Below are 27614 nucleotides of genomic sequence, written 5' to 3' on the forward strand. Positions count from 1 at the left end.
CAGCACCCCCTGTGCCACTGCCCAGTCTGGGGACATGGGGACAGGACGGGACGCACCCTGAAGTGTGGAGGGAACCGCCTGGCACCACTCCCCATGGCCCCAAGTCCCACCATCAGGTTTCTGCACCACCTCCCTGCTGGGTGCTGGATGCAGCTGTCCCCAGGGCCACCCTGCCGTCCCCACGCCGAGCCCCATCACCCCGCACCCCCGTCCCAGGCTGGTGTCACCACCGCCGGCCGCTCAGCCTGTCCCGCCGAGCGCCGAGGTCTGCGCACCACGGCACACCCAGGGCTCTGCCTGAAAATCAATACTTACTGCCTTCGCTTTGGTTGTCCTTGTTCGAGTTGTAGACCTGGAAAACACAAGAAGAAAGTCTTGTGAAGACTCCAGCTGGGAAGGGACAGCCGGCACGGCTGGTGTCACCCCGACTGGTGACGGCTGTCGGGAGGACCTGCCTTGACCTCCCCCAGCAGCACAGGCCACCACAGCCTTCCACATTCAAAACATCAGGTTGCCACGGCTTTGAAGTCGCATTAAGATAACAATGAGGATAGTTCTTAAAACACGAGAACATGAATGGGATGGACTAAGTAAAAACTGAAACAAAAGGGGCTTTTAAATGAAATAAAGGTAGGCATTCCTCTCCTCTGTGCTCTTCTCAAAGATGCACACAAAGGATATTAACTTAGAGCAAAGCAGACGATTCCATCGACATCTCACGGGCGTCACAGTAACACCTGGAAGGGACCACCCAGGCAAGGAGCAGGGACCCCCCTCACCCACAGGTACCTACAGCCTGACAGAGAGTTGGGCAAAGAGGAAAAGAAACGTCGCTACTTTAGAGGGGCCCTGAAACAAAGGAGGAGGCGACGCACCCGTGGCTGGGGCTGCGTCCCAGACCCTCCTGTTCCCAAACACCGGGGCTCTTCCTCTTGTCCCAGTCACTGCTACAGCTTGGCTACTGTAGATTAAAGTGAAGTTTCAGTAGATACAATAAAAAGGGGAAAAACTACAGCAGAAGGTTTTAATCACAGTTTGAGGACAACTCGAAAGCGCAGTGTAATGAAAACGGTGGCTGTAAGAAGATCAGCCTTCACACAGGTCGTATTTCTGAAGTTCAGAGTAAAATGTTTAAAAACCAAGAAGGCTTCTCCAGCGCAGAGCCCCAACAGAAACCCCGACCGGCGCGCCGTGGGCAGCGCAGGCCGGGCCCAGCGCGGCAGCCCCGCTGCGCAGGGCGAGGGGCCGCGGAGCTGGTCACCGGCCGGCGGCGCAAACACCCTCCTGCCCGCGAACAGCGCCGGGAACGGTACCGGAGCCCCTTCCAGCCACCGTGTCACCACGTGCTGCCTCCAGAAATAGCGAGCGGGGAAGGCGAGTTTCCGAAGGCGATGTTGATAGCAACGCGGGGCGGCAACGGCGACACAGCCGCAGGGAGGGGGAGGCTCTGAGCTGCAACCAGACAGGCGTTTCCCAACCTGCCCACCGCGGGCTCCCAATCGATGATATTAACGCTCAGGACGGAGATGCAGAAGCTGCCCTTGGGTGCAAGGGTCTGTGTGCTCCGGGTCCCTGCTGCCGGGATTTCCCCAGAGAGCCCCAGCAGAGGTCGGGACGCGGCGAGTATGATGTCCCCAAGGGAGCGGTGACCATGGCCAACCTGGCCACAGTGCTCACCCCGGGAACCCCAACACCGGCCCTCATACCGAAAAAAAACCCAACCAACACACCACGCCCATGACAAGGCTGTGTCACATAGCACGTCACCATTAGGCCACTTAAACACCTGCCTGCCTTGGAGGACACCGAAACACAGGCTGTCCCTGTGCTCTCCCGCCACGGCCACGGCGCCAGCCCCGTGGAGAAGCCACCGAAGCTCCACAGACACCTCTGCAGTGACAAAGGGGACACGAGCAGCTCTCGCCCCGCACGCCAGCTGCATGTGAGCTGACCGAGGGAGCAGAGCCTTAAAGAATGAAATTAAGCTGTTCATTTGCCTGCTGCAGGTTGATCTTTAATGGAGGGAGAGCTGTCCCTCGGTGCCACCTGCCGCAAGGCCGCAGCCGGAGGGCTCGCATCAGCTCCGACACCCCGGACACGTTCAGAGCAGCACACATCTAGAGGTGCAGCCCAAAAGTGGGGGTTTGGGCACAGACCATCCCCTCAGTGCTAATTCCCACCCTTCCTGGAGCGTTTCCCCAGGAGCACCTTCCCCCCCACCCAGGGCACCCTGCGGCGCAATGCAAGACAAAGCAGAGATTTTTGTTTGCCAGAGAAAATCTATCATCCCACATCTGGAAACTGGGGGATGATTCAGCAGCAAAAACAGCTGTAATCAGCAAGTGAGTTTTCCTCCAGGAACAGTCTTTATATCAAGAAAATAAAATACATTAAAAGAGGGAAGGAAACCAAGAGCGGGCTCCTCCGGCAGTGGTGCTGTCTGGTAGCCCTGGCCGTGAATTCGGCTTTCTCTAAAGAAGTTTCTCTCTCCAACCTCAGTCCCAGCATTGAGGTCACTCTCACTCCTGGTTCCCACGCAGTCAGTCCCTGTGCTCCGCCAGGCTCACCCCAGGCACACAGCTGAACACCATGTACCATAAAGGTTAACGCTATATACCATCAATGTTAACGACATATACCACGCAGGTTAACATCACTTGCACCCGCCATGCTCCTGGCACAGGTTTGCTGCCTGCTGTCCTTGTCCCCACGGTGTCCTCTGCTGCCCAGGCCCACCGGACCAGCCATGCAGCTCAAGTTATGGCACAGAGCACATTGCTACAGGGAAAAATGTGCATATTTGCTCTTCTAGTTTGGTTACACGAAACAATAGAGAGGTTGTTAATCATCAGAGGCTGTTCTTTAAAAAAAAAGAGAAAAGGACGGACAAGGAAACACAATATGCTTATGCCATTAATTGCAAATATGCATGCAGTGAAAAGGAAATTTCAGACAGAGGTCAACTATGCAACCATAAAACAAGGAGATACTGTCATCCTACCTCTGTCTTATTAAGGACAACCCTTTTATCCATTGTCAGTGTATTAATCCATTAACACCACTCTATCACGTCACGGTTTTAACGAACCACCATTCTGTAACACCATTTCCATTTCTAAGAAAAACATTACTTTTAAAAAGAAATCCTTTAAAAAGAAATACTTTTCCTATACTTTTGAAGAGAGAGATTTTTTTAGGATAAGAGATAGTTTCCAAGTCAGGAGAAAAGTCTGCTGTGTCAGAGGTCCAAGGGTGAGGCTCCTCCTGCACCATCACCTGCCCCGCGGTCAGAAACGTGCCCTGTGTGCGGCCAGACCGGGTCTGGGTACGGCCAAGGTCCTTCCTGCCCAGGATGGATGGATATTAATATTCCACTCTTTCCAAAGTAGCCTTGAATATATGCAGCTTAAAGCACAAGGATGCATTTTAAGATTAAGTCTCATCAGCAAGTCAGTCGGCTGACGGACCAACCTTCTTCCCTGTGAAAGGGCATTGAATTTTAACGAGGTTGTTGCTATTCATTATACCCAAGTCTCCATTGATTACTGACAAAAATAAAGTTACAGACTGTTCAGACAGCAGCATACATTTCACCTGCACCACCCTCCTCATAACTCTACCTCACCGTTATACTGTCAATTCACCTTTACAGCACCATAGAAAATGATAAACCAAATCACTTCTGCCAAGGGACGCTCCCTGGTGCTCCCTGAGCTGCCTGATTTGGGTGAACAAGCTCAGCAACCCAGTCCAGACCAGAAAAACTCAGCATATGGAAGAACTCGGCAAGGCTGGGGAGGCCTCCAGTAACCCCGATAGCTATCAGGTTGCTTGATCTCTGTTCAGACAACAAGGATCTTCGCAAGTCTCTGTGCAGAGCTGGTGTTCCAGCAGCAGCTGTGAAGCCACACTGACCAGCAGCGCTCCCGGGACAGATGCATGGCACCGCGACCTGGGTCCTGGGAGAAGTGTCGGGAGAGATGGGCGCCAGAATGGAGCACATGGCCTTAGAGGATCAGAGTCATTTTGGTTGGAAAAGACCCTCAAGATCATCGAGTCCAACCGTTCCCCAGCCCTGGCACTGCCCCATGTCCTGAGAACCTCATGTCCGTCTGTCCGGCCCCTCCAGGGACGGTGACTCCAGCACTGCCCTGGGCAGCCTGTTCCAATGCCCCACAGCCCTTTGGGGAAGAAATTGTTCCCCAGATCCAACCTCAGCCTCCCCTGGCGCAACTTGAGGCCGTTTCCTCTGCTCCTGGCGCTTGTTCCTGGGGAGCAGAGCCCGACCCCCCTGGCTCCAAGCTCCTTTCAGGCAGGTCAGAGATCAGAAGGTCTCCCCTCAGCTCCTGTTCTCCAGCTGAACCCCCAGCTCCCTCAGCCGCCCCCATCACCCTTGTGCTCCAGCCCCTCACCAGCCTCATCGCCCTCCCCCAGAGACCTCTTGCAAGTAACTGCCAAGAGAAGAGAAAGGCAGGTAGATTTTCCCCCATCCCAAGCCCGTCTCTCCGGCGTGTCCGTGCACAGTCCCTGCGCTGAGGTTTGCTGCTGGGGACGGGGCTGTGACACGTGTGCCAGGGCGCGGGGACGGCTGCACCGCAGGTGCCGGCACCGAACGGCAGCGCCGAGGGGTTTGCTGGGGCCCGGCAGGCAGCTCTGCGGGCACGAACATCACCAGGACATAAAATACCTTCAAATACGTGTATTTGTAGATGCACACACACACAGTTTTCCTGTTGTTAACACGCTCTGGAGAAAACAGACCTAAACCCAGACAGCTTCTCATGAAGTAAAAAGCTCCTTTCGCTTTTCAGTATTAGTCACTTACACAGGGTAGGAAATTAGAGAGAAGAAAGCATTTGCTGGGAGGTGAAGGGCCCGTGTCCCACGCACCGCATGTGGGAACCGGCTCAGTTCTAAAACTCACAAGACTGGGGCTAGTGACTAAACTTGGAGACAAATCCCAGCCCTGCAGCACTGCAATCACTTTAACATCACACTCTCACTAATTACTCCCATTTGATTGTATCTTCAGAGCCAAAATATCTTTACCAGGAAGTTTCAGAAGCGACGTGTATAGAAAAAATATATATTAACCTAGTAGGAAATTTGCAGACCTCTATGCCTTGAATTTAGTTTTCTAAATTCATGGCCAAATATCCCAAACAAAATCAAATCGTATCTTTTTTTAGTGGAAGCTACTGCTGCTTAATTTCTGCAGAATCACTGCTACTTGGAAACTTAAACAAGGCCCTGACAACCTACTACTGAAAAATTCTGAGATTCATCTGTAAGTAATCCAGAAGCATAAATTGTATAAAAGCACAACAGAAATTTCAATTTACGGTTATTTTGACATTTTCCTGCAAAGTTAAAAGCACCCCCTGTGGAACCCTTGCAGTATGCTCAATTACCAACTCAATATTTAAGACAATTTCCCAAACAACGAGTTAATTCTTCCTGGTGAAATAAATACACAAATATGCATACCAGATATACACCATGTTTTGCAGAGGAAACAGTTGTCTCTAGCATCACATAGACCAAAGGATGGGCAGAAGTACCACAGACCGTTGTACCCCCCCCAGTCCCCCCCAGCTACAGTTCTCTCATTACCACATATAAACACCTACATCGCAGCTCTGGGAAATATAAACATAAGCTGCAGATTTTCATAATCAAAAATCCTCCAAAAGCCACCACCTGTAGCCTAAAATACTTCTACAGCCACCATTCACAGCCGGATGCCATCTCCTGCTTGCACACAGATAAACCAAGAAGAATCCGATCCACTGGTTTTCCAACGTGATCCTAAATAAATCGCACACGTGAGCATGCAAAGAGCCAACAGGTACATGGGTTGTTTGGGGTGAAACTGGGTTGTGGGAAAAGAAAAGGAAGTCACTGGGGTTTGGAAGAGGAACTAAGAAAAAATGGTGTTGAGTAATTTTATATTTATTTCTTCATTTCAGGGTTCACACTGGCTGCCCATGACATCTATTAACCTACCAATAAATTAACGGTGCTTTCATACAGCAACTGTGTGTGCACACATCCTTTAATTGAATACACTACATTTCATGTACCAAGTAGTTTGTCATTTAAAATTCAAAATAGCCCAACCTAAGCTGTATCCCTTGGAGGCTGCACAGTGTTCAGTACAGTTCCCAAAATCTTTCAGGCTCTAACATCAGCACAAAATCCTGCCTAAATGGCTAAAATCTAGAGGAAAGAATTGCCTCGCTTCTCCGAGGCAGGAGGCGCAGTGGTTTACAGAAGCGTTAACCAACACCAGGGCCAGCAGTTCTGTGTTGCAGCCACACAGGGATTGTCACTGGAGAAGGAACCCCCCATTTCAACCACCTGCTCCATGCCCTGGCATGGGAGATTCCACCCTACACTCCTTTTACTAGTGCTGGGACCTACCCTTCAAGCCAGACTTTCCCTTTAGACTAAAACTACTGTCAAAATGGGCCAGTCCTGCCAGATTTCCTTGGTCTCCCCAGTGGAGTGTGGTGTTTGTAAAGCCCTGAGCAATAGGAGGAAATGCTGCAGCGTTATGCAATTTCCTTGTGATTCATATTCAGAAATCCTCAAAACAACCACGGACGAGTTTTTCAACTCTCATCTCAGAAGATGCATAAGCCAAGAGCATAAATAGAAATCATTATATTTCCTCAGAACTGGTAGTCCAACTGGCTTGCCAGCCACCCAAGGCCAGGTTGGGAAGACAAGGGCAGGAGGAGCACAGACATTTTACATGGGTGTTTTGCAACCTTTTTATAAAGGAAAAGGGAAAATGGAGTGAAAACCAGCAGGCGAGCTGGAGTCCAGCCCCTCGGGCTGGCTCAGGGGGTGCTCGGCGGGGTGGCTGCAGCACCCTGGCGCTGCAAAGCAGCCACTGCACGGGGGATGCTCAGCCCAGCAGCGATAACCACGTGCTGGGACTCTTGTACATCCCTTTTCTTACCCATTCAATTGCCCTACGTGAGACAGCAGAAGACCCGCCTGGAACAAGCCTTTTCTCTTAACCTCTTTCTCACTTGGACACCAACGATGCACCCAACCACTTCCCCGCGGTCCAGATCCTAAAGTCCTTGTGCCCTTCAGAGCACAACAGAAACTGAAACGCATCGAGATCAGTCCTGGGGAATTTGTTTCCAATCTTACGCAAGGAGTTGGAAGCCTGAGAACCAGCAACTGTTAAGGAAAAGGTTTATTAAAATTATCCTGCAATGTCTGGACAAAAATCCCTTCTGGATGATGCTGTGCTCAGGTGCTCTCAGGAGAAGGCCAGAGAAGACTAACTCCTGCCTTCACTTAAAGCTTTGGCAGCACACGAAAATCCCCTCTGCAGAACCGTAGCAAAGGTGCTGTAAAGGACAACAAACAGGTTTTCCATGGAGATCTTGGGTAACTTAAAGTGATTGCAAGACAGCAAAACTTCAGTGAATTATTGAGCACATTCTGTCTAAAAAGGCATTATTTCATTTCTACTGTTTTTGCCACCAAACACTCTATTATTCCCAAAGCAATTCAGGAGAAAAAGGAAGTGAAAAAATAGCATTTTCAAGCCTAATTTTAGCAGATATAGGTGGCACATTGCCTGCAAGGACTACAAGGAGTTACCTCCGCTATTCCTCAAACTGCTGTTGGATGCCAGCACTTCCAGGGCCTCCAGGAAAGGCTCAGCCTCTGGGCTCCCCATTTCTTCTGGCGAGGCACATTAGTGCTCACTTCTCTTTTCATGTGGCTATTGCTGCCTTTTCGTCTCTTCCACGCGATTGCCAAAACCGGCCTTCCTGCGGGTACGAGAGCCGCAAGGCACGTCGAATGTGCCGTGTCCTCGTGCTGTGTGCGCCGCGGGAGCTGGCGGTGGCCCCGCTCAGCCCGGGGGCAGCACCGCGGCTCTGGGGTTTCACAGCTGGCTTGGGTTGTTCCCAGAGCATCCCGCAGCTGAAGGGAACCACCGCGCGCCCTGCAGAGACAGCATGGGCACCTGCGCAGCCGCACAGGGACATGGATCCAGCTGAAAATTAACCCAGCAGGCTGGTTATTAGTATCAGTATTACTGGGCAGTCACAGCAGCCGGACCGGGTTCACAGCGTGGGCACAAACGTTCGGTCCAGCACCAGAGACGCAGAGACTGAACAGCCAAGGATGGAGAGGCCGCCAGGCTCGCCGCTGCCCAAAGCTGCCCATGGAGCTAACCAAGGATGGAAACACACCCTCGGAGACAGAGGGAACCCCTCCAACCCTGCTGTCGTACTCCAAACCTGCCCACTGACAGCCGGAGCTGCACGCGATGAGGTGCAATGCCTCGACAGCCCAGCTGCAGGGACTATTCGCTCAGCCCCACGTTCCCACCGCGCTGCTCAGCCCCATTTCCACAGAGACCCATTGCCCAGGGCTGGGCCGGGGCCCAGGGAGGGGGCGACACCATATAGCCATCCCCTGCGGTAACGGAAGGGGGAAAGAGGAAGGAAGAGAAAGAGCGAAGATGAGACGGGCACAGGTCCACAGCAGGCAGGATCCTCCGCACCTGCCGCGAGCAAGCTTGGCACGCGGCGCTGCGGAGCTGCAACGCTGGGACACAGCCCAGGAGCGGGGTGCCAGCACAGCACAGAGCAGGAAGGCTCATGTACGAAAAAGCATATCTCCTTGTTAGAGGCAGGACACCTGGCAACCTTGATGAAATCAGCCCTTGTTTCTGGCTCTGTCTTATCAACCCTGTTCTATTTTTGTCCGAGCGCCAGCTTTTCATACTACAAGCAGGATTTGCAGAGCTAGACTACACCATGTTGTGGCTGGAAATAACCTTCCTTGCTCTCTGAGCCAGAACGATATAGATAGGAGCAAGATCTTTCCCAGCCCACATCCCTGCAAGGGGAGGGGCGGAAAAAATACGCCTTGCTTCCCAAGTGAAAGACTTGGCAGGGCAGCAGGAACCCGCTGTGAAATGCTGGTTTATGTCATTCAAACGAGGGCTGTTCATTTGGAAGAGGGTGGCCCAGGGTCCCTGGCAGCTCCTTCCTTCCTTCCCTCCCAACCTACTGTTCAGCGCTGAACTAATGCATCCCAGTCGGAGCCACCCCCCCACCTCGCTTCCCTCCTTCTCCCTTTCCTTCCAACACAAATTTCAGCTCAGAGCTTACACTGATGCCTGAGCCCGATTAAAAGAAAAAAAAAAAATGTCCATCAGAAGTGAAGCATCTGGGGACTTGAGTCTTCTACACGGGTCTTGCTCTTCTGTCTTTCCAAGTTGAACTAAATGATGGTTCTAATTAAAAACAAGCCCACGTTTTATTACAAGTACAGGCATTCCCAAGAGTCTCCAAAGCCGAAGCCAACTGGGCCACCCGCCAGCCATCTGGATGGCTCCGCTCAGCACCACTCTATAACCCACCGTGTTTGTCACCCTAGGAAAATATTACCTGAGTCAACCTAAGGAAAAAATTACCTGGGTCAAACTATCAACCTACCATGTCTAAATGGTCAAAGGAAATCAAGCAGCAGACACTTTGGGGGAACATACAAGGGGGTAGGAGGAAGCAATGGGGAGCAAAGCATGTTAGATATACAGCAGTCTTGAGAATAATGTAACTAAAGGTCAACTAGTTTAGAAAAATACATTTTTGGAATAACTAAAGCACTTAAAGCTTCCCAAAGCAGCATTTTTAAGCAAGTCCAGCAGAGTAGATATGCTCAGATCACTCAAGTGACTGATTAAACGTGAAAACTTCTACTAGTTTAACAGCTTCCCGTAAGTTTTCTGGGATGCTTGAGCAACAACTTGCACATCCTCCTCGGGCAGCTGTCTGCGCTGCAGCCCGGCCAGCTCCGCGCTCTCCCGCAGCACACACGCCCTTCCTCCTCAGCAAGGAGTCTGAGCACATCAAACCCAACCTCGTTTTAAATGACAGTGTCATCTTTATTTTTAAAATAACTGCAGCACAGACATGCCTCGCGTTCCGCCTCTGTGAAAAGAGGCTTTACGCTGCCCGGCCATTCTCAACAATGGCTGGTGGTTTAATGCCAGGACTGTGACATCCTGCCCCCCTCCAAAACTGCAGCAGGACAGTTCACAGCATCATCAAAAGCCAGGTTGGAAGGGACCTCAAGGATCATCTGGTCCAGCCTTTCTTGGCAAAAACACAGTCTAGACAACCTGGCCCAGCATCCTGTCCAGCTGAATCTTACAAGTGTCCGATGTTGAGGAATCCACCACTTCCAATGGCTGATTGTTCTGATCATGAAAAATTTCCCTCTTGTGCTCAATCAGAATCTCCCCAGGAGTAACTTGTACCCATTGTACCTTGTACCCATTGCCCCTCGTCTTTCCCATGGACTCCTTGTAAAAAGGAAGCCTTTGTCTTCTTTGTAGCCACCCTTCAAATACCGGCACACGGCGATGAGCTCTCCCCTCAGCCTTCTTTTCTCAGGCCGAACAAGCCCCGTTCTCTCAGCCTTTCCTCACGTGGCAGCTGGCCCATCCTTGGATCATTTTGTGGCCCCTCTCCAGCCTGTCCACAGCTTTTTTTGTACAGTGGGGACGAGAACTGAGCACAGTATTCCAGGTGTGGGCTGACAACCCCTTTCCAGATATGACCTGAAATTCCGAAATGCTAATAACCTTCCTGGGAAACTCCTCACCCCCAGCACGTGGTGGGACCGTGGCAGGACAGCAATCACTGCTTGAAACGAAATGCAAGGACCGACAGAGGAGGGAATAAAGAAAGAGGCTAGTTTTGCAACTGATTGTACAATGAACCATTCCCTTTAGTTATTAATTTACAGTAGAAACAAATACTCTAATAGCCTATTCAAATTGGCAGAGAAGTTTGTTCTAACATGGAGCTATTCCCTGAATTTCTACATGTTGCTTGAATTGCCTTTCAAATAGTTCAAAGCAGAGATGACAGAAGAGCAGAGAGGAAAGTGCACGCAGCCTCTTTGTCCTTCATCGCAATCAAGTGCTTTGTGCCTCCCGACAGAGGCGGCCAGCACAGCTGGACAGGTGCAGCCGGAGGGTGAACAGCCAGTTCACGCCAGGCAGCGTAACAACATCACTTGATGCAACCACTCTGCAACCTTTTCTTCAGCTGTTCCGTCTGTCCAGGCCCAGACTTAGGAAGAAGTCGCCACCCGCCAGCTGATCTATCCTGCTCACACGCCGCACTTGTCGCCAGCACGCTGCAATTCCAGTCTGTTCAACCAGCTTTCCCCAGGGAAACTCAGATCACCTCTCAGCACCGTGCTCACCTCCCAGCCTGAAGCGAAGTGAAAGAAAACCACGTGCTGCAGCGGGGCCGGCGGATGTCCCCCGCAGGAGATGGGTGTTGTACGATGCCCTTGGATCTGTGGCCAGACCTGCACTCAGATCCTCAGCCCTCGCTCCTCGGCGAGTTTGCCTCGGTGGGTGTCAGCAGCGAGATAACACGAGAGGAGACAGGCAGCTGCCAACGCCTCCCCAGCAGAACCAATATCTCCCAAAGGGAGAGCAAAACCCACCTCGTGTCATAGGACCCACCATCTTCCTCTCCAAGTAAAGGCCATTTGTGCAGCCCAGACCACAATGAAGAGTGTCACAGCAAAGCTGGCTGCAGCAAGGAATGCATTTAAAAAATGGTGAGGCTCCCATGCACGAGAGATGAAAACCAGAGACAGGAGCCACTGCTCTGCTCCTGGACAGCCCCAACAATTGCACTAGAAGAAAGAGGTCACAAACTTTCTCAAAGTGGGTGTGACAGCAGTTTTAGGTTTGTAGCACAGTCAAGAGGGCTCTTTTCTCTTTTTAAGATGACCTAGAACACTTCTCTCAGTATTTTTCTCTTTATGACCCAAACAGCTACTCAAGCAAAGGACAAAAAACCGACAACCTGCAGCAGGAGCGATTCTGGCTGGGTGAGCCACTGAGGCAGCATTTGCTGGAAGCATTCCTAAGAGCCTCAAGTCAAGGCTTAGGACCCCACTGGCTTAAGCGCTTTAGAAACAAAGTAAAAGCTTATAAACCCAGTGTAAAGTTACTACTGCTACAGGCTTAAAATAGGTTACAAAACAGGAGAAGGAGAAGAAGGGAACAATGGTTAGAGCATGCGATATAAAAACTAACGTGGAATGTGACAAATTATCATTCGGTCTGAAAGCTCAGGCTGATTCTCTGAGGATCCTCTTGTACTGCCTCGGCCCCCAAAAAGGACAAAGGACTTTTCTGGGCAAAAATCTTGAACTGGGGGATACAAGAAAAGCCAAGCAGGAGCTGTGCTGGGCTCGCGTGGCTGCAGCCGCACGGGAGGGACGCGTCTCCACCGAGACAGGAGCTGCTCTCGGCGGCGGCGCAGATGCGGTGCCAGAGCGGGTGAGACTGCAGCTTCGCGCAGGGGAAGTTCCCTGGGTTGTCTGGGTCGGGGAGCAGGTTAGAGGCAAAGAGAAAAAGCAAACAATAGAAACTTAGAGACTGAGAGGAGGCAGAGTAGGGGGGGGAAGAGGGGGTGAAGTGTTCTGCTCAGCAAAGACAGAGACAAGGAGATGGAGAATCAGCAACTGGAATGAGTCAGGTCATGGAAAACAGAACAGAAAGAAAGAATTTGCCATTAGCAAACAAACCCAGACAGGAAGGCCACAAAAAAAAAACCCTTAAAGATAAAACAGAGACAAATAACCACCTTTCTCTGGAAAGCCCAAAGAAACACACGTCTGTGGGACCGAGCAGCGTAAAAGATTGGCGTGGAAATTCTGCGAGGAAACAAGCTGAAGAGACAGACACGGACCAAACCCCTGAGAGCACCAGAAGAGCAAACTCCGACATCTCGCCCATGTGCTCTATCATGCAAAGAGAAACCAGCCAAAGACCACCATCTGCAGTCAAAGATGTTCTGGGTGAAGGTTTTTCTCCTGTCTCTAATAATTCACTTTTCTCAGTGACTACTGATTTACAGCTAGCACACTCAGAGGAAAGGGCTGCCGACATTATCAGCAGGTCCTCGAGTCTCGTCTGATGCTGGGACATCCAAAGCATCTGCTGGTCCCTCTCTCCATCAAAGAGGGTTTTTTCTCTGCTGGAAACACCTACAGAGGTAATGAGTGCAGTACCAAAACCAACAAAGAAGAAGAAAGTGACCCCCAAGGAGTCAGAGATGAAATGAATTAAAACAATAAAGGAGATCTGCAGCTTCCAGTGGGTCTCGGTGCAACAGGAGAAGGTTGGGAAGGCAGGTGGTTGGTGCCCAACGTCCCCCCGTGGTGGCACGGGTGTTGGGACTGAAGTCCTTCAAGTTAATTTATTTTTTCAATGAGCCAAAATGACAGGAATGCCAAGGTTGAAAGCACTGGATTGAGTTCAAAAGACATAATTTCCACTGGGAAATTAATCTCTCACCATTTTGTATAATTAGACAAGGAAAATGAAAAAACCATTTCAGAAAGAATTCCCAGAAGCAATATCCGAGGAGGAGGCGGGAGGCGAGGGTGCTGCGTGTTGGGCAGGAATGCAAGGCTGGGCTTGGTTCTTACGCTGGGGTTCGCTACACAAACACGGCGCCGCGTTCCCAGAGCAGCAATGCCGAACGAGCTCCAGTGCCGCTGGGCGGCTCAGACCGGGAGCCAGGACCAGGACCACGGCGGTGGGAGCTCCAGAGGAGGGGGAACCGCCACGGGGGGGCCCGGCGGTGGCGTGCAGGGCTGCTGGCCAGCAGCCCCGGTCGCCCTGCTGTTCCTGTCACCAAACCAAACACCCACCACCGCGGGCGGGCTCCGAGGAGGGCACTGGCCCCACCACAGCGGGACACGCCAGCGTCCACCACAGGGACCCCAGAAGGGCCCCCAGGGCCACATCAGAGTGACATGAGATGGTGGCAGCGGTCACCATGGAAACGCCCAGCCTCAGGCCTGGAGGCCATGGAGGGACGGGGAGGGGGAAGGACCCCCATGGCTGGAGACGGAGAAGCCAAAACCCCCTACAAGTTTTGAAGGTCTGGGCTCACCTCCCCTCAGTTTACCGTGATTAAACACTGCCTGCCCCCAGAATTATCATTTTCTCGTTTTGGGGCAGCAGAAGGAAGATGGAGGAACGAGGAGGGGAATGGCTCTAATTCTGGGCTGTGCCGGATTTTGGGGACCAAAGTGGGCAGCAAGCGCTCTCCCCAGCCCGTGCAGCACAGGCAGCCATGGCTGAGCACAGGAGCCTGTGACGGGCCTGGGCAGCCCGGCTCGGGGGACTCATCGCCCTCCAAACCCCCAGCCCCCCGGACGGGTGGGCCAGGGCAGCCCCGGACACCCCACAGAGCCCCGGGGGTGCCGGGGGGCTGCCCTCACCCCGGGACACCAGTGTGATGAGCGGGCTGGTCTCAGCTTGCCATCTAGTGGAGAGCGCCCGTACAGCCGCCCCCCACCATTTTGTGCTGCCCGCACGCCCACGGCCCTGGGGGACGAGGATGATGCTCCGCGCCCAACGCAGCGCGGAGGGGACACCAAACACCCAAGGTGCTCCGTGGCCTGGTCACCCAGCGCCGGGGCAGCCACCGCAGCCCCAGCGAGGGTCAGGGTGGCCTTCACAGCCACAGAGACGAGGAGGAGCTGAGCCGAGTCATGGCCGGGAGCCTGGAAGCGGCTGCAGAAAGGAAACTGAGCCCTTCACGCCCACCATGATACGTCTGATGGCCCCGAGCTCCTGCTGCCCGCAAGCAAGAGCCCTCGGCACCCTGCAGAACCAGGCAGTGCCAGAACCCTGCGCCAAGGAGAGGCTCTGGGTGCTCGTGCAGGGCGCTCAGACACACTGGCCTCACCTGGCACCTAATTTAATTAGGCTAATAAACAACAGACCTATGTTAAACTCCAGGATGACCCATAGCTACAGGTGGCAGCCAGATCTTGACTCAAGGCTAAGGAAGAGTTTGCTTTGGGTTCAGATGGAGGGAGAGAAATTAAGGATAAGACAAAGGAAGCACGCTGCTGAAGTGGCGGCCGGGAGTGGGCACAGGGCGCCCCTTGCCCAAGCAAAGGAATGGCACGTCTAGGCAGAAGAACGCTTTCAGCAAAGGGCTGCTGGTGCCACCAGCACCAAAACAGGAGCAGAAACCTTATCTGCTTTCTGGAGGATGGTGCTTCATCACCCAAGGAGCGCTGAGAAGAACGGGGCCCTTCCAGCCCAACAGGTCCGGCCCCGGGCAGGTCGCAGGACAAGACCCACCAGCCTCCGCAGTGCTGCCTTTCCATTCGTGACCAGCCTCGAGCTTCCCGAGGCATGCAAGGGGCTTTGTACGTTGTTCTTGCCTTTGCGAACTTGCAGATTATGTTACAGAACTGAAAAGAGGGTACGGGGAGCAGAGAAGGAAAGGACGCAGCACTGCTGATGTGTCTCCAGAGTCCTCCCGCCCTGCAAGGGCACGAGACCGGCCGCTCGCCCCCAGCCCGTGGTGCAGCACTAACAAAACCAGTTCCGATATGAAATGCTGGCGGTATTTTTATAGACTCGTATTGCTTTAAAGAACAAAAAAGAAAAAACAAACAGAGCAAAGGGCAGCATGATGCGAGCGCCAGCACAGCTCTGCTCAGATCCCCTCCATGTCTTATTTCCTCTGACAGGATCACAGGCGGTTGCATTTGCCATAACACTGACTTCTCCATCACCACTCCAGGTTATGGATAACAGATTAACACAGCTCAACAGGGATGTGATCTAACACGTTTCATATCCTTAACCCTCTATGTACCCTTACATTGCAAGGCTCACTTTCCTTCAGAAATGTTTTCACGTCCCGAAAACTTCAAACCCAGTACTCCACTCTGCCCATCCTGATGTGAGAATAATTCCTAGGATTACCAACTTGCTCGGAAGGTAATAGCAGGAGCCGCCGACACCTCTCTCTTGGCTGGCATGCTTGCTGCAGACTTGGCAAGCAAAGCCACAACCTTACTAAAAAGCTTATCTTGTTCAGCTCTTTGCCACAAAGCAAACAGCCTAATTCGCGCCTCTCTTAATCCTCCAGCCTACCGCAGCCGCCACGAGCCAGCACGGCTTTTCTTCTCGACTCAGGCTCCGACAAAGCTCCAGAATCACTCTGGCCTCCACCATTTACATTTGCAGATTGCATCGCCAGAGGAGAAAAGCCATAGGAAACTTCTCCTGAATATCCTAACAAAAATGAACGCAACTGCTCCGTTAGAGAGTTAGCATTTTCTCCTATTGCCAGCCTCTGTAACATAAAAGGAAACCCTAAGTCAACACAGCATTTTTAGCCAAATTAATAACAAGCGGTAAGAGTTAACAGACCGATGATAGCTATCTGGAGACTGCTTCGACTGTAATATATGTAATAAATCTTTTCAAGTTGTGACAAATGTCTTGGCTAAGGCAGCCCACATTCTATGTTTAGATATTACTAAAATGTAATACAACATTTGGGTTTAGTTTTTTAATTATAATTAAGAAACAAACTCCAGTCCACTTCAATCGCTCCACAGCCTGAATTTGCACATGGAATTACTGGCCCCAGCATGCCAATCTTTCCCACACTCAATATTCAAATCAAAGGAAAGCCAGACATTCTTTCCAGTAGGGGTTTTTTGGTTACAGAAATATAGTCAAAGCGCAGAATGGATATTTCTAGGAGTCCAAAGGTTAAATCCTTGTCTCTTGCTCAAGGAAATCTCTACGGAGTAGGTAACATCCCACACCCTGGTGTTGCAAGATAAGAACCCAAACAGAACAGACCAACAACTCCACTTTTGATGGACTGAGGAGGATAACTGAGGACAAGGAGCTACCTTGTCTGTCAACACGCGCCATCTCTGTCAGTAAAATGCCTGTTGGATCCATTTCCATCCAGGCTTCATCCCCGTGGCTCCCACACCACACCTGGAAAGCCAAGTTTAAATGCCATTAGCATTTAAGTGCCATGAGGCATTGCGTTAATGTGCAGTAACGATCCTTGACATGCTGGATGAGCAAGATATCCTAAGCTGATGGGCACGATAGGGAAGAACAGAAATAAGCAGGCGGCAGCACGAAGGCCCGTGTGTGTTTTTGAAGGAGTTCACACAACCAGATTCTGAAACAGGATAATCCAGGCAGTCCTGCACTGGTTACTCCATAGCTCCTTTTCCGTGTGCAGCACTTGACAAGCACGCAAAGTCTCTGGCTGCACTTCTGCAACCCAATCCTAACAGACCGGCTCTGCTGTTCTGCCAAATCCTGCTAACAGCAGCAGGTCAAAACGCAACGGGATGAGCGTGTTCGTGCAGCTCCCGTGGCGGGTAGCAGTCTGTGGCAGTGGGGCTGCGCTGGGACGGGACACCCACGTCCCCGCAAGGACTCTCCTCTGCTGCCTCACGCCCAGAAGCACAGACACCCCTCCAAAAATGTACGGGCCGCCCCATCGCAGCACCGGCTGCTCTGGCTGCCCACAAGGTTCCGGATCCTGCTACGCTTTTGGCCGCACCGAGGCACAGAGGCCCACAGTGGGGTCTCGCCCTGCGTTTGCCGGTCGCTGGACGGCCGCCACGCCGCCACCGCGCAGCACCGCGCTGCCGCACACCGCACCAGCACCCCTCCGGCCAGCCGAGCCTCTTCGAACTCGGCAGTAAAGTTTGCATGCGCATTAAAAAACAAAAACAACAACAACCGTGAGTTTTCTGAAAACCTCCCTAATCCCTTCCAGAGGTGAGGATGCCTGTGCAGCTTTGGCAGGAGCAAACCCAGCAGCGAGGAGGCTATCGCTGAGCTCGGGAACGGGGCCTACGCTCCTCTGCTCACACTAAATCTGCAGTTCTCTACAAGACCCAGAAACGGCTGCCAGCTGAGTTGCAGGACTCAAAAAGCCCTGGAAATCTACAGCGTATTTTCTTCCACTGCTCTTTTTGCCATGTTTTCCTTTCAGCACAGCACAGCAGCGTGTTTGTGCTGGCCAAGCCTACCCTCCTCCTTTCCACCGCACCTTCAAGCAATCCAAGCACAGGAGATACAGTATTACCTCAAATATTTAACCAAGGGATTAAACCATTCTCTTGGCAGAAGGCGCGAGGTGCCCCACGGATACAGCTCTCGCACCGGCTGGCAGGCGCTGCGGGACAGCCTGCTTCGCAGCAAACAGTCTGCTCCAGGCTACAAAAAGCTCTCCGCAGTTTTCTCCGACGCTTTTTTTTTGTTAATATTTCTGCTCACCGGTTCCCGGCCATCCATTGCCTCCATCCACAGCCTTCGGTCCTCTTCTGAAAGCGCCTGCATGGTGATCACACCAGGCCTGTGGAGATAAAGGGAACGCCATAAATAAACTGCAGAATGGAAAACAAAGATGACGAAGATAAATTTCCCGGGAGAGGGAGAAAGAGGAAAACCTTCTTGCCAGCCGAGCCCCAGCAGCACGGGGCTGAGGCCAGGCTGACCTCCCCAGGGATGTCCCTGCAGGTCTTAACCAGGACCCGCAACAGAGCAGAGGAAATCTCCAACAACTGACACACATTTCCAGTGGTTTTAGTGTAAGAGAGTTGAATGCCGAATTCCTCCTCTGGCTTTCAGCCAGGCAGCTCACCTGCGCTTGGGCTGGGCATTGCCATGCAACAGCCAGAGGAGAGGAAGGCAACCGAGCAAGGGGAGACCCACCTGTGCCAGCGTGGCTGCACCATTTCCCTGAGCACGTCCGTGCGCCAATGTCACACACGGCAATGGCAGCGATGTGACCCTGGCCCGGTGGCCCTGCCCGGAGCCTTCGGGGCTCCCGGGAATCCCCGGGCACTCACTGCTGCACCGGCTGGTCCTGCCCAGCCCTGCACCCCATTCCATCACACACACGACAGCCAGACCCAGCCTCCAAAAAAATAACTCTGTGTTTGCTTCTTTATTTTAATGAGAAGGGGAAAGAACAGGCCCAAGGGCCTGCAAACCAAGCCCAGGGAGCCAGGGGACACCACCAGTCCAGCCCTCGCCCAAGGGCCAACACCACCTCCACCGCTCCTAAGCGGACCCTAAATCCGCCCCTGGACTTCCCCTTCGATACAGGTGTTAGAACTGAATTACCTAGCTCTGATAAGCATGAGCACCAAGGTCACGATGGATTTAACCCAGTGAAGAGTGTTTGCACAGCTCCAGGTGTGGCTGTGTGTTTGCACAAGAAAGGAACGTGCTGCAGAGGGTGGAAGCCGATGCTGAGCAGCCACCGGTCACACCGCGGGCCGACCATTTACTGCATCTCGCTCGGCTGCGCACTGTCAGGCTCTCCCCAGCATCCCAGACCCTCCTGCAGCCAGCAGACCCAAAATCCCAGCCAGCCCTACACCTCCTCAGCCTTGCGCCTCTAGGTCGGGGTCTGCAGCCTCCAGGCTGCCCGCACAGCACCTGGGGGAGCAAGAGAGGCGAGACGGCCCAGATCTGTCCTGTTTGTTTGGTCAGGGCCTTCTGCTTCCTCTCAGGCAGTTTTCAGATGCATGAGCAGAGCGTGGCAGCTATTTCTGCAGGAGGAGAGCAGGCAGATGCCCTGGCAACGGAGCTGCAGGCAGGGACAGAGCTCTGCACGACTGGGGCTGGTTATCGGTGCTCTCTGCAGTGATGCTTGTGGGGTTTCATCCATGAAGTACAACAGCAGAGAAGCTTTGACGCTGCTCTTCCCACCCGCCGCAAAGTGCAGCGGTTCCAGAAAGGCAGCGGAGAGCCAGGATCATACAACCATAGAATCAGTTTGGTTGGAAGAGACCCTCAAGACCATCGAGTCCAGCCATAACCTAACTCTAGTACTACCCCATGTCCCTGAGAACCTCATCTCCGCGTCTGTTCGACCCCTCGAGGGATGGTGACTCCACCACTGCCCCGGGCAGCCTCTTGAGTGCTTCACAGCCTCGTGGTCACCGGGCCGCCGCGGCACCGGGGGGAGAGCGATTTACCCTCGGGAGCTGCCGACCGCCTGCAGACAGCGCTCAGCACAGCACGCAGGCTCTTTTCAGTACTAAATCCTCAAAAACCAATAAGGCCTTGCAAGAGGGGTAATTTCTAACTTGCATGTCCCAAAAGCGATTCAGCAGGAGAATGTGAGCTGCAACCACACTCTGCAAAAGTAATTTGTCCCTCAACAAGAGCCAACCCTCTGTCAGAAAACAAAACATTAACAGGGGCTCTCATAGCGGTGGGTTTGGCCCGTCGTCTGTCGTACAGGCAAGGAACGAGGGATTAGCCCTTCTCCCCGCCTGCGCTCCCCAGCCGGCAGCCGGCGTTGGGCACACACGCAGCAGCTCAGCGCTGTTCCGCCAGCGGAAGCCGTGCGTTCAGCCTTGCAACCAGCCCAGGCCCAAGTAAACCAGACATAATGTGCTTGATCTCCGCTAATCCCATTGGTGAGTCAGTCAATACTCACCAGCTTAGTGGTTTTCAAGTTTACTCATTTCGAAGGGAAGAGGAAACCACTTAACCATCACCTCATTTGAGAAAGAAAATGTTCAGCATCCAACACCAAATATATTTTCAAAACACTGAACAAAGTTCCTTGTTGTGCAGAGACAAAGTGATTCAAGAGCTGTCCCTGGCAGCTGAGGAGCTGCAGTGGCACCAGCTACGGCTGACAGCAAATCCTTCCCAACGGCAGGAGCAGCCTTTGCCTTGGGTGACCAGAGGCCTCGGCTGCGCCCCCTTTAAGCCAGGGCTTAAGTCTGAGTTTAAGGCAAGCTGCTGCTGAAGGCACAGACATCCCAGACAAAAAGCCCTGGAAGGGCTTGAGCTCATCTAGGAAGACACAGGAAAAGGAAATATTGGGATTTCTGTCTCTTTAGCCAAGACATTAAACTAAAGAAATTTAAACTGTTTACTCATGGTAAATTTGACACTGGCAAAGTGACCAGGTCCTAGGGAGTCGGTGCTGGTATCTGGCGTGCCAGGTTCCCTCATGCACAGGGCAAGAAGGTGATAACATGAAAATGTTTGTTCTGCCTCTGAGCAGATAACAACTCTTCAGGCTCTACTTCAAAGCCAAACTTATTTAACAGCATGAGGGGAGGGGCTGTGAAACTGCATTAAAAACCTATTTACATTGCAAATAGCTCTGTGTTTCCTCCCACAGCGTTCATTTGCCAAGGCATCCATTGCACCATCTTCTGAGCAGAGCTGGCTTCCTGCGCACCCCACACATTCCGCCTCATTCATGACTTATTTGCAGGATGCCCATGGGGCACCACGTGCTTAATAGTCAGGTAGGACGGTTGGCACCGACACAGCATCCCACTACTGCTATCAACAGCATCCTACTACCGCTATCAACACGCAGCGTGCTCGGCTCGCTGGCTGCAGCCAGCCTTCTTTTCATGGGCTTTCCTTGAAGATCAACCTTTTCCAAAAGTGCACTTGTTAGATTAGAGATATCTCAATTATTCAGTGCAGACCCTGCGAGAGCAAAGGCCCTTCTCTGACTTCCTTTCCCAAAAGATAAATAAAACGGATCTTTGTTCCCTCACCCAACATACAAACGATCCTGAATCCTGGAGCTTAGCTAGATCGGGCTGTTGGGAGCTCCCATCCCTGATGCGGCATCCCCACGGACACATGCTGTCCCACCGGGACAGGACACCCTCCTGCACCTGCCATCCAAGATGCACAAACATGAACTGTTGTGGCAAACAAAATAAGGGACCCGCTGATTCATTACTAGACGCTGCATCATACATTTCAACCTCAGACACCAAACCCCTTTGCCTTCTTCTGGGATGCAAGGGGAGGAAAAGGACATTTTGTGATCAGAGGGAAAACACTTCTAAACTGAGTGGATGCAGGAGCGTGAGACCAGAGTAGAACATGGTAAACACTTCTCAAGAAAGTATATTTTCAGCATGCTGCAATTTAAAAACTAGAGATTTTTCCATATGAGACCACACAGGAAATTTGAATTTTCTCAATATCTCAGCTCTTGTGAAAAACAGTCTGGTTTTAAGGAGCTATGACTAAGCACACAGAGAAAATGAGAAGTCCAATAGCTTTTCCTTCTTCCAGAAAAACAAACAAATAACGAAAGCAATAGAAACAGATAAGAACTTTCAACTCCTGTAGCAGTTAATCATGCCGAGACGATCTAAACTGCTGAGTGAAAAAACGTAAGAGCAGATTAATAACGGGGTCTGGAGGGCTGAGCGGAGCTGAGCACAGGGAGAGGTTTGCAGAGCAGAGCTGGGACCCCAAGCAGGACCCACGTGCTGCTCCAGGCACCAGAGCCAGATGTGGCCCCAAAACGAAGACAAGAAAAGATGTAAATAAGGGGGAGACTTTGTTCCTGAGTTCAGAAAGTCTCACTTCTCCATGTAAAGCTTAAAGCGCTGTCAGTACAACCACCGCCAGCACGTCCTGCAGGGGCCGGCGTGGGTCTCCGTGGCCGCCGAGGGGGAAACGAGCTTCGTCTGCTCGTTGCCAGCCTGCCTGTGAAAACTCTGTGAATCGCTTTGTTTAAAAGGTCACTGGAAAGGCGACACCAGCAGAGGAACAAGTACAAGTTGTATTGCACGTGCTGTCCGTAGCCCCGGCCAGCGCCGCAGGGAACGCCGGCAGCGCAGGGGCGGCCGTCGGCCCCGGCACGACCGGCGCGGGGAGCCGGAGCGTGCCCGGCACAGGCTGGGGGGCTCAGAAAGAAACATGCAGATCTGTAGAGCGCATCCCCGGAGCAAGGCGGGCAGCCCACCTGCAGAAAGCCACCTGGCCGGGGACGTGCTGGGACAGGTGTGCGGCAGCTCCCTGCCCCGACGCCAACCGCTGCGCAGCCCCCTGGGGACACGGACACACCGGGGTGACATTACGCGCAGACTTTACTGCCTTTATGAACGACTAAGAGAGCAAAACCCCCAATTTTGAATACCATAAAAGCCAGTTGGTATTAGAAGCACTTCGCTTCTGGCCCAGAGCAATGACCTACATTATCCTAAATTACAAAGCCTTTGTCATCAGCCAAATGAGACACTCTTCCTCCTAAGGCTCATTTTGTAGACACTGGCTGTCATCCCTGTTTACCTTGTTTACAAAACTGATTTAATGCACAGAGACTACAAATAAGTTTAGTTAGGAAAAAAAGCATTAATAGGAAAACACAGCATCCATCACACTGGGAATGTATTTCAGCCAGACACTAGAACACCGTTCTGTGGCTCATTTTGCTGTAACGAAGCAATAAAATACTCCTAACTTCCCACAGAGGCAATCAGAACTATTTGTAAATGCAGTGCTAGGGATTTCTTAGATCTCTCACAAACACCCCTACCGCAGCTTCTCCGCGTTGAGAACTTCAGCGCCTCCTTATCAGACAATAGGAAAAGGAAGCGATGTTGTAACAACAGATTAAGCTCAAGATTTTCAGCTCAGTAGTGCTGAATCATCTCTACAGGAGAAAAAAACAAATTTTTTTTTCCTCTCCAACAAGCACCAGCTTCTGTGGGTGTTATTACAAAGCTCCAAGCCTGCACCCCGTGTTGCATCTATACCAGTTTCCCGAAATGCAACGCTGACAAGCAGCTCATTTCTGCGCCGACAAAAATAAGCGGGGAAGAACCAGCCGAGGCTGCCACCTCCAGGCTGTAGGACAAGCCGGGAGCCCGAGCACGGCCCTGGCTCCGGGGCTGCCAGGACCGCCACACTGGGATTATAACACGGCACTGGGACCATCCTGCCAAACTGGGACCATCCTGCCAGGTGGTACGGACAGAGCGTGAAGATTACACAAATTTTATGGTGATAGGAGATAAAAATACTTGATTAGAAAGTGTAATTTCCTTCTGTATACTTACATGTGCATGTGGCTGTTTGCACGGGATTTGAAACATAACCAAAGCATAACTACACGCAGGTTTTATCCTGCCAGCTCCAGCAGCGCTGGCCCCAGCCCCACCAGTGCTGCCTCCTCCTCCTGCCCAGTTAGTAAGACAGACACAACTTGTCATGCCAAAATAAAACAAAATTGTAACTAAGCCGGTCTGTGCACAGAGAACACAAAAGATGTTTGAATACGCTTTAGGAGAGTCTGGGATTGTCATTGTCCCCACGGCACCCAGCGGAGCTGGGGCTCCTGCCGAGCCCCACGGGGAACGCCGGCTCGCAGGTGCCTTTGCGAGGTTATTTAAGTGTCAGCTGCTGCAGCAGTGAGAAGCGTTTGGGACACAACTGCCAGGAGGCAGCAACTCGCCACATATCCAGCACGGCTGGACGCACCGGAGGAGGACACACGCTGGCCAGTGTGCTCTCGCTCCACACACGCTTTGGAAGGGACAATCCAATTTGCCTGTCCATAGGAAGCAAGTAATGTGCACATAAAAATCTTCCTGTTCTCTTAAATCCACCTGGTTTCTATCCAGCCTTTTGAAAGGCAGTTTCAAACTTCAGGAGAAGCGCACTCCGGGGGCATTAGCCACCTGGACCTCTGGACACCACAAACACACAGAGTTTTCTCAGCATCAGTGTTCTCCTGGGCTGGCGTAGGAAAGCTGTAAGTCAAAACACAGCACATATGTGAGACAGAGAAACATCTTGGGGATGTTTGCTCAAATCACATCCAGACTTCCTGCATGGGGCTGCAGAACAAGACATCAAGTTTCTAACTTCCCTATTAGTAGAGACAATAAAAAACACAAAACAAAAAGCCAAGAAAAAGAAAGAGAATAAAACCAGCCCATGACTGAAGCTGAAGCTTTAGCCTGTGCTCGGATCCTTGAACCAGAGCTGGTCCCCTCCAGCACGAAATGAGAAGCAACGTCCCCAGGGGCGTCACCTTCCCACCGCCCGAGCCCGGTGACGTCCCGCGCAGGGACTCGGGTTTTCCTCCCCACGGTGCCCGGTGACCCAGCACCTCTGCACAAGGAGCTCCCGGCCACCCGTGTCCCCGGGCTGCGGCAGGACGGCTGCAGGGGGCACCCGTGCCCTGCCAATCCCCGATAACCCCAAACTGGCAAGGAAACCATTTCTCCATACACACCGCTCTGTCACACAGGCCAAGCGTCGGGTTCCGGGTGAGGTGACAGTGATTCCCAGCGATCCCGGCCACCGCCAGTGTCCCCCGAACCCTGAGGGTGCCCGGGTCTCCAAGGCTCAGCACAGCCACCCGGGGAAGGGCACACAGGGCAGGCACATCACGCTCTCTTTTGGCCAGGGCAAAACCTCTTGCCTCCTATTCCTCTTAGTTCCGCTATTCTGGAAACAACCATTGTTTTAGACACCTAATGACAAATTCTGATACCAAAAATATGCAGAGTTGCCTGCATATTGGGGGGGGGAAAAACAGCCTTTTGTTTCACATTTTCTGCTCTCACTGAACTCGAGCAGAGGCAATCTCTCGCAGTAGGAACGTGTACAAGAAATGTGCAATTTCTCAGGTTTCCCCGCCTTTGCCACTCCCCACCATTATTTACATTTAGCAGGCACATTTCTGGAGCAGCTCTTGATCCCGTGCCTAGCAGGCTCCAGACATCAAGGGAAGGTTCAGCTGCCTGTGAACACGCTGCAGAAGAAAACTATTGCGGTGGCTGGCTTCTCCTCCTCCCAGTTTTATTTTGATTTTCACATTAAGAAAAAAAAATCCTCAGGGCATAGGGAAAAAAAAAAAAAAAATCCCTGTGTCAGCAGAAATACTGCAGCTTTCTGGAGGAAAGTGCAGCTCCAGAGAACGGGAAGCAGCCCTGGGGTTTTCTCATCCCTCAGCCAACGCGGGCAGAGCTCCATCACCCCAACCCCAGCCCGGGTGGCACCGCGGGGATCCCAGCGTTATCCAACACCTCGGGTTTCCCGGGCATTCCCACGCCGGCACAGGGGAGGATGCTGGAACAGGACCAGGCACACGGCCGGGAGGGCACGGCCACCCGGTGACTCTGAGGGAGCGCTGGTAAACCATGGAAACCTCCTGCAGCGAGGAAAATGGGAGGCAGTGACTAACACCGCTTGGAAGAGCAACCCCAGCCAGGCTTTCTTGTTTATATATGTTAGTCGTGCGTGATGCTCATTAGTTATAATAACAGGCTGTCATTCCTAGGTGCTATGGATTGAATCCACACATGTATCTGGTTCAGCTGCTATGTGCTAAATCACATCAGGAAGCATTTTACTCCTTCAGGAAAAAGAAGTGAACGTCAAGTGCTCCGAGGTGCAAACCGGACTGCCACTATCGCCCATCCACAGCCGCCCAGCACCAGCCATTCTCCAGCACAAAAGCTGAAGCTATTCCAACACATACCCAATACTGGAAAGAGGCATCACACCCCTGCCAGAACAACCACATAGCATCATTTCCAGACTTGGGACCATTTACCTTATGTGGCCAGAGGCTGCAGAAGTGCTAAAAGACCATTAGAGAGACTTGAGTAAACTCAGCACCTTGTAAACCAAAGCACTAACTCAATATATTGAGAGCACCTGGCTGGAAGTACCAAGGAGAAGTGTGTTTCCATGGGCTAATGCTTTCCACTCACAGAGGGTATGACTAAAGGAGAAGAGAAACATGGAAACTGCAGGAGAACTACCCAGGAAGCCAAGTACAAGGAGTGTCACCTGTCCCCATGCACGGCTGGTGTCACCCCCACATGCGCATCCTTTCGGCGCCCTTGGCACTCACCGATCCACGGCTTCCACATCAAAGCAAAACCTCTTCTCGATCGAGTCGGTTTTCCGCCGTGTGCAAGATTTGAGGATAACAGCTTCGTCTTCTCCCTGAGAAGAGACAAAACTGCAGGTAAGGCTGAGGACAATCAACCAACCGTGGGCCTGTCCCCAGCACCCACTGCGCTTCCGACAAACATGTTCAAACCTGGGGGGATTTGGCAATATCAGCCTGCTAGAAATACAGACATATATCTGACACGAGGACTTGTCTTTTCACCCTTGCAATCATGTTTTAGTTCAAAATCTTTCAAGAGGAGCCTTCCTTTCTGACTGCACTTGATTAAATTTGTGCATTAAGCATCACACAACCCACATTTCCAAGAGGCAGGGAGTGTTGGACCACAACTTTTGGGCAAAGTCAGCTTTATTTTCCATTGCTGAACAATGCATCCCAGACCTGGCTGTCAATTTTCATTCCAGGCTGCATTTTTGGCAGTGTTCTGCACACAAGAACTCTCAACAGGAGCAAACATGTCTTAAAATGTTTATTATACAACAAAGCAACGGCAAAACCATTCTCCCATCCAGGCATTTGCATCCAAGTTGTGCTGGATTTCCACAGGCCGAGCGGCCGGCGGATCCGCGTGCACTGCTGGCCTCTGCTGGAGGAAATCCCTGCTCGGCCCCCGCCAGCACAGACACTTCTTCAGCAATTGTTAAAACCCACTGATGACTCGATAGAAAATGAATTCTGAACGAGTTCCTGGAGACGGCCACTTTTCTGTGCACTCTGTGCTGTTCTTGGTGACACCTCGGCTGGCCACCCTGTTCCCTGACATCACCATCTTTCCAGGAAACACACTTAGAGACCCAGGATGTACCCAGGAAGATGGAACTGAGAGAGTCCCCTGCGGGGCTTCTCCCCAGGGTCAGCAGCGGTTCCTGCAGCCCGTCCGCCTCGCCTGGCACCATCCTGCTCCCAACCTGCCAAACTCCTGTCCAGCACCCCGGGAACAGCCCCGCTTCAAACACACCAATATCCCCAGGGCTGCTCACGAGGGCTAAAAAGCAGGCGATGGGTCCC

The 27614-nt window shown here is 52.2% G+C and overlaps 1 protein-coding gene across 2 annotated transcripts in view; it reads right to left on the reverse strand.

Annotated features, from left to right (window-relative positions):
- The window catches only part of ARHGAP26 (Rho GTPase activating protein 26), a 130131-nt gene that overhangs the window by 73829 nt on the left and 28688 nt on the right, over positions 1–27614 (reverse strand). For both annotated transcript variants that reach the window (XM_065643968.1, XM_065643969.1), the window contains exons 10-12: positions 26544–26638; positions 18158–18236; positions 316–352 (exon numbers count right to left, since the gene is read on the reverse strand). In XM_065643968.1, coding sequence (XP_065500040.1) covers positions 316–352; positions 18158–18236; positions 26544–26638 — 211 coding nt within the window. The remainder of the gene's footprint in view (positions 1–315; positions 353–18157; positions 18237–26543; positions 26639–27614) is intronic.

Source organism: Caloenas nicobarica, chromosome 13 (assembly GCF_036013445.1).
Source record: "Caloenas nicobarica isolate bCalNic1 chromosome 13, bCalNic1.hap1, whole genome shotgun sequence".
NCBI classification, from domain to species: domain Eukaryota; kingdom Metazoa; phylum Chordata; class Aves; order Columbiformes; family Columbidae; genus Caloenas; species Caloenas nicobarica.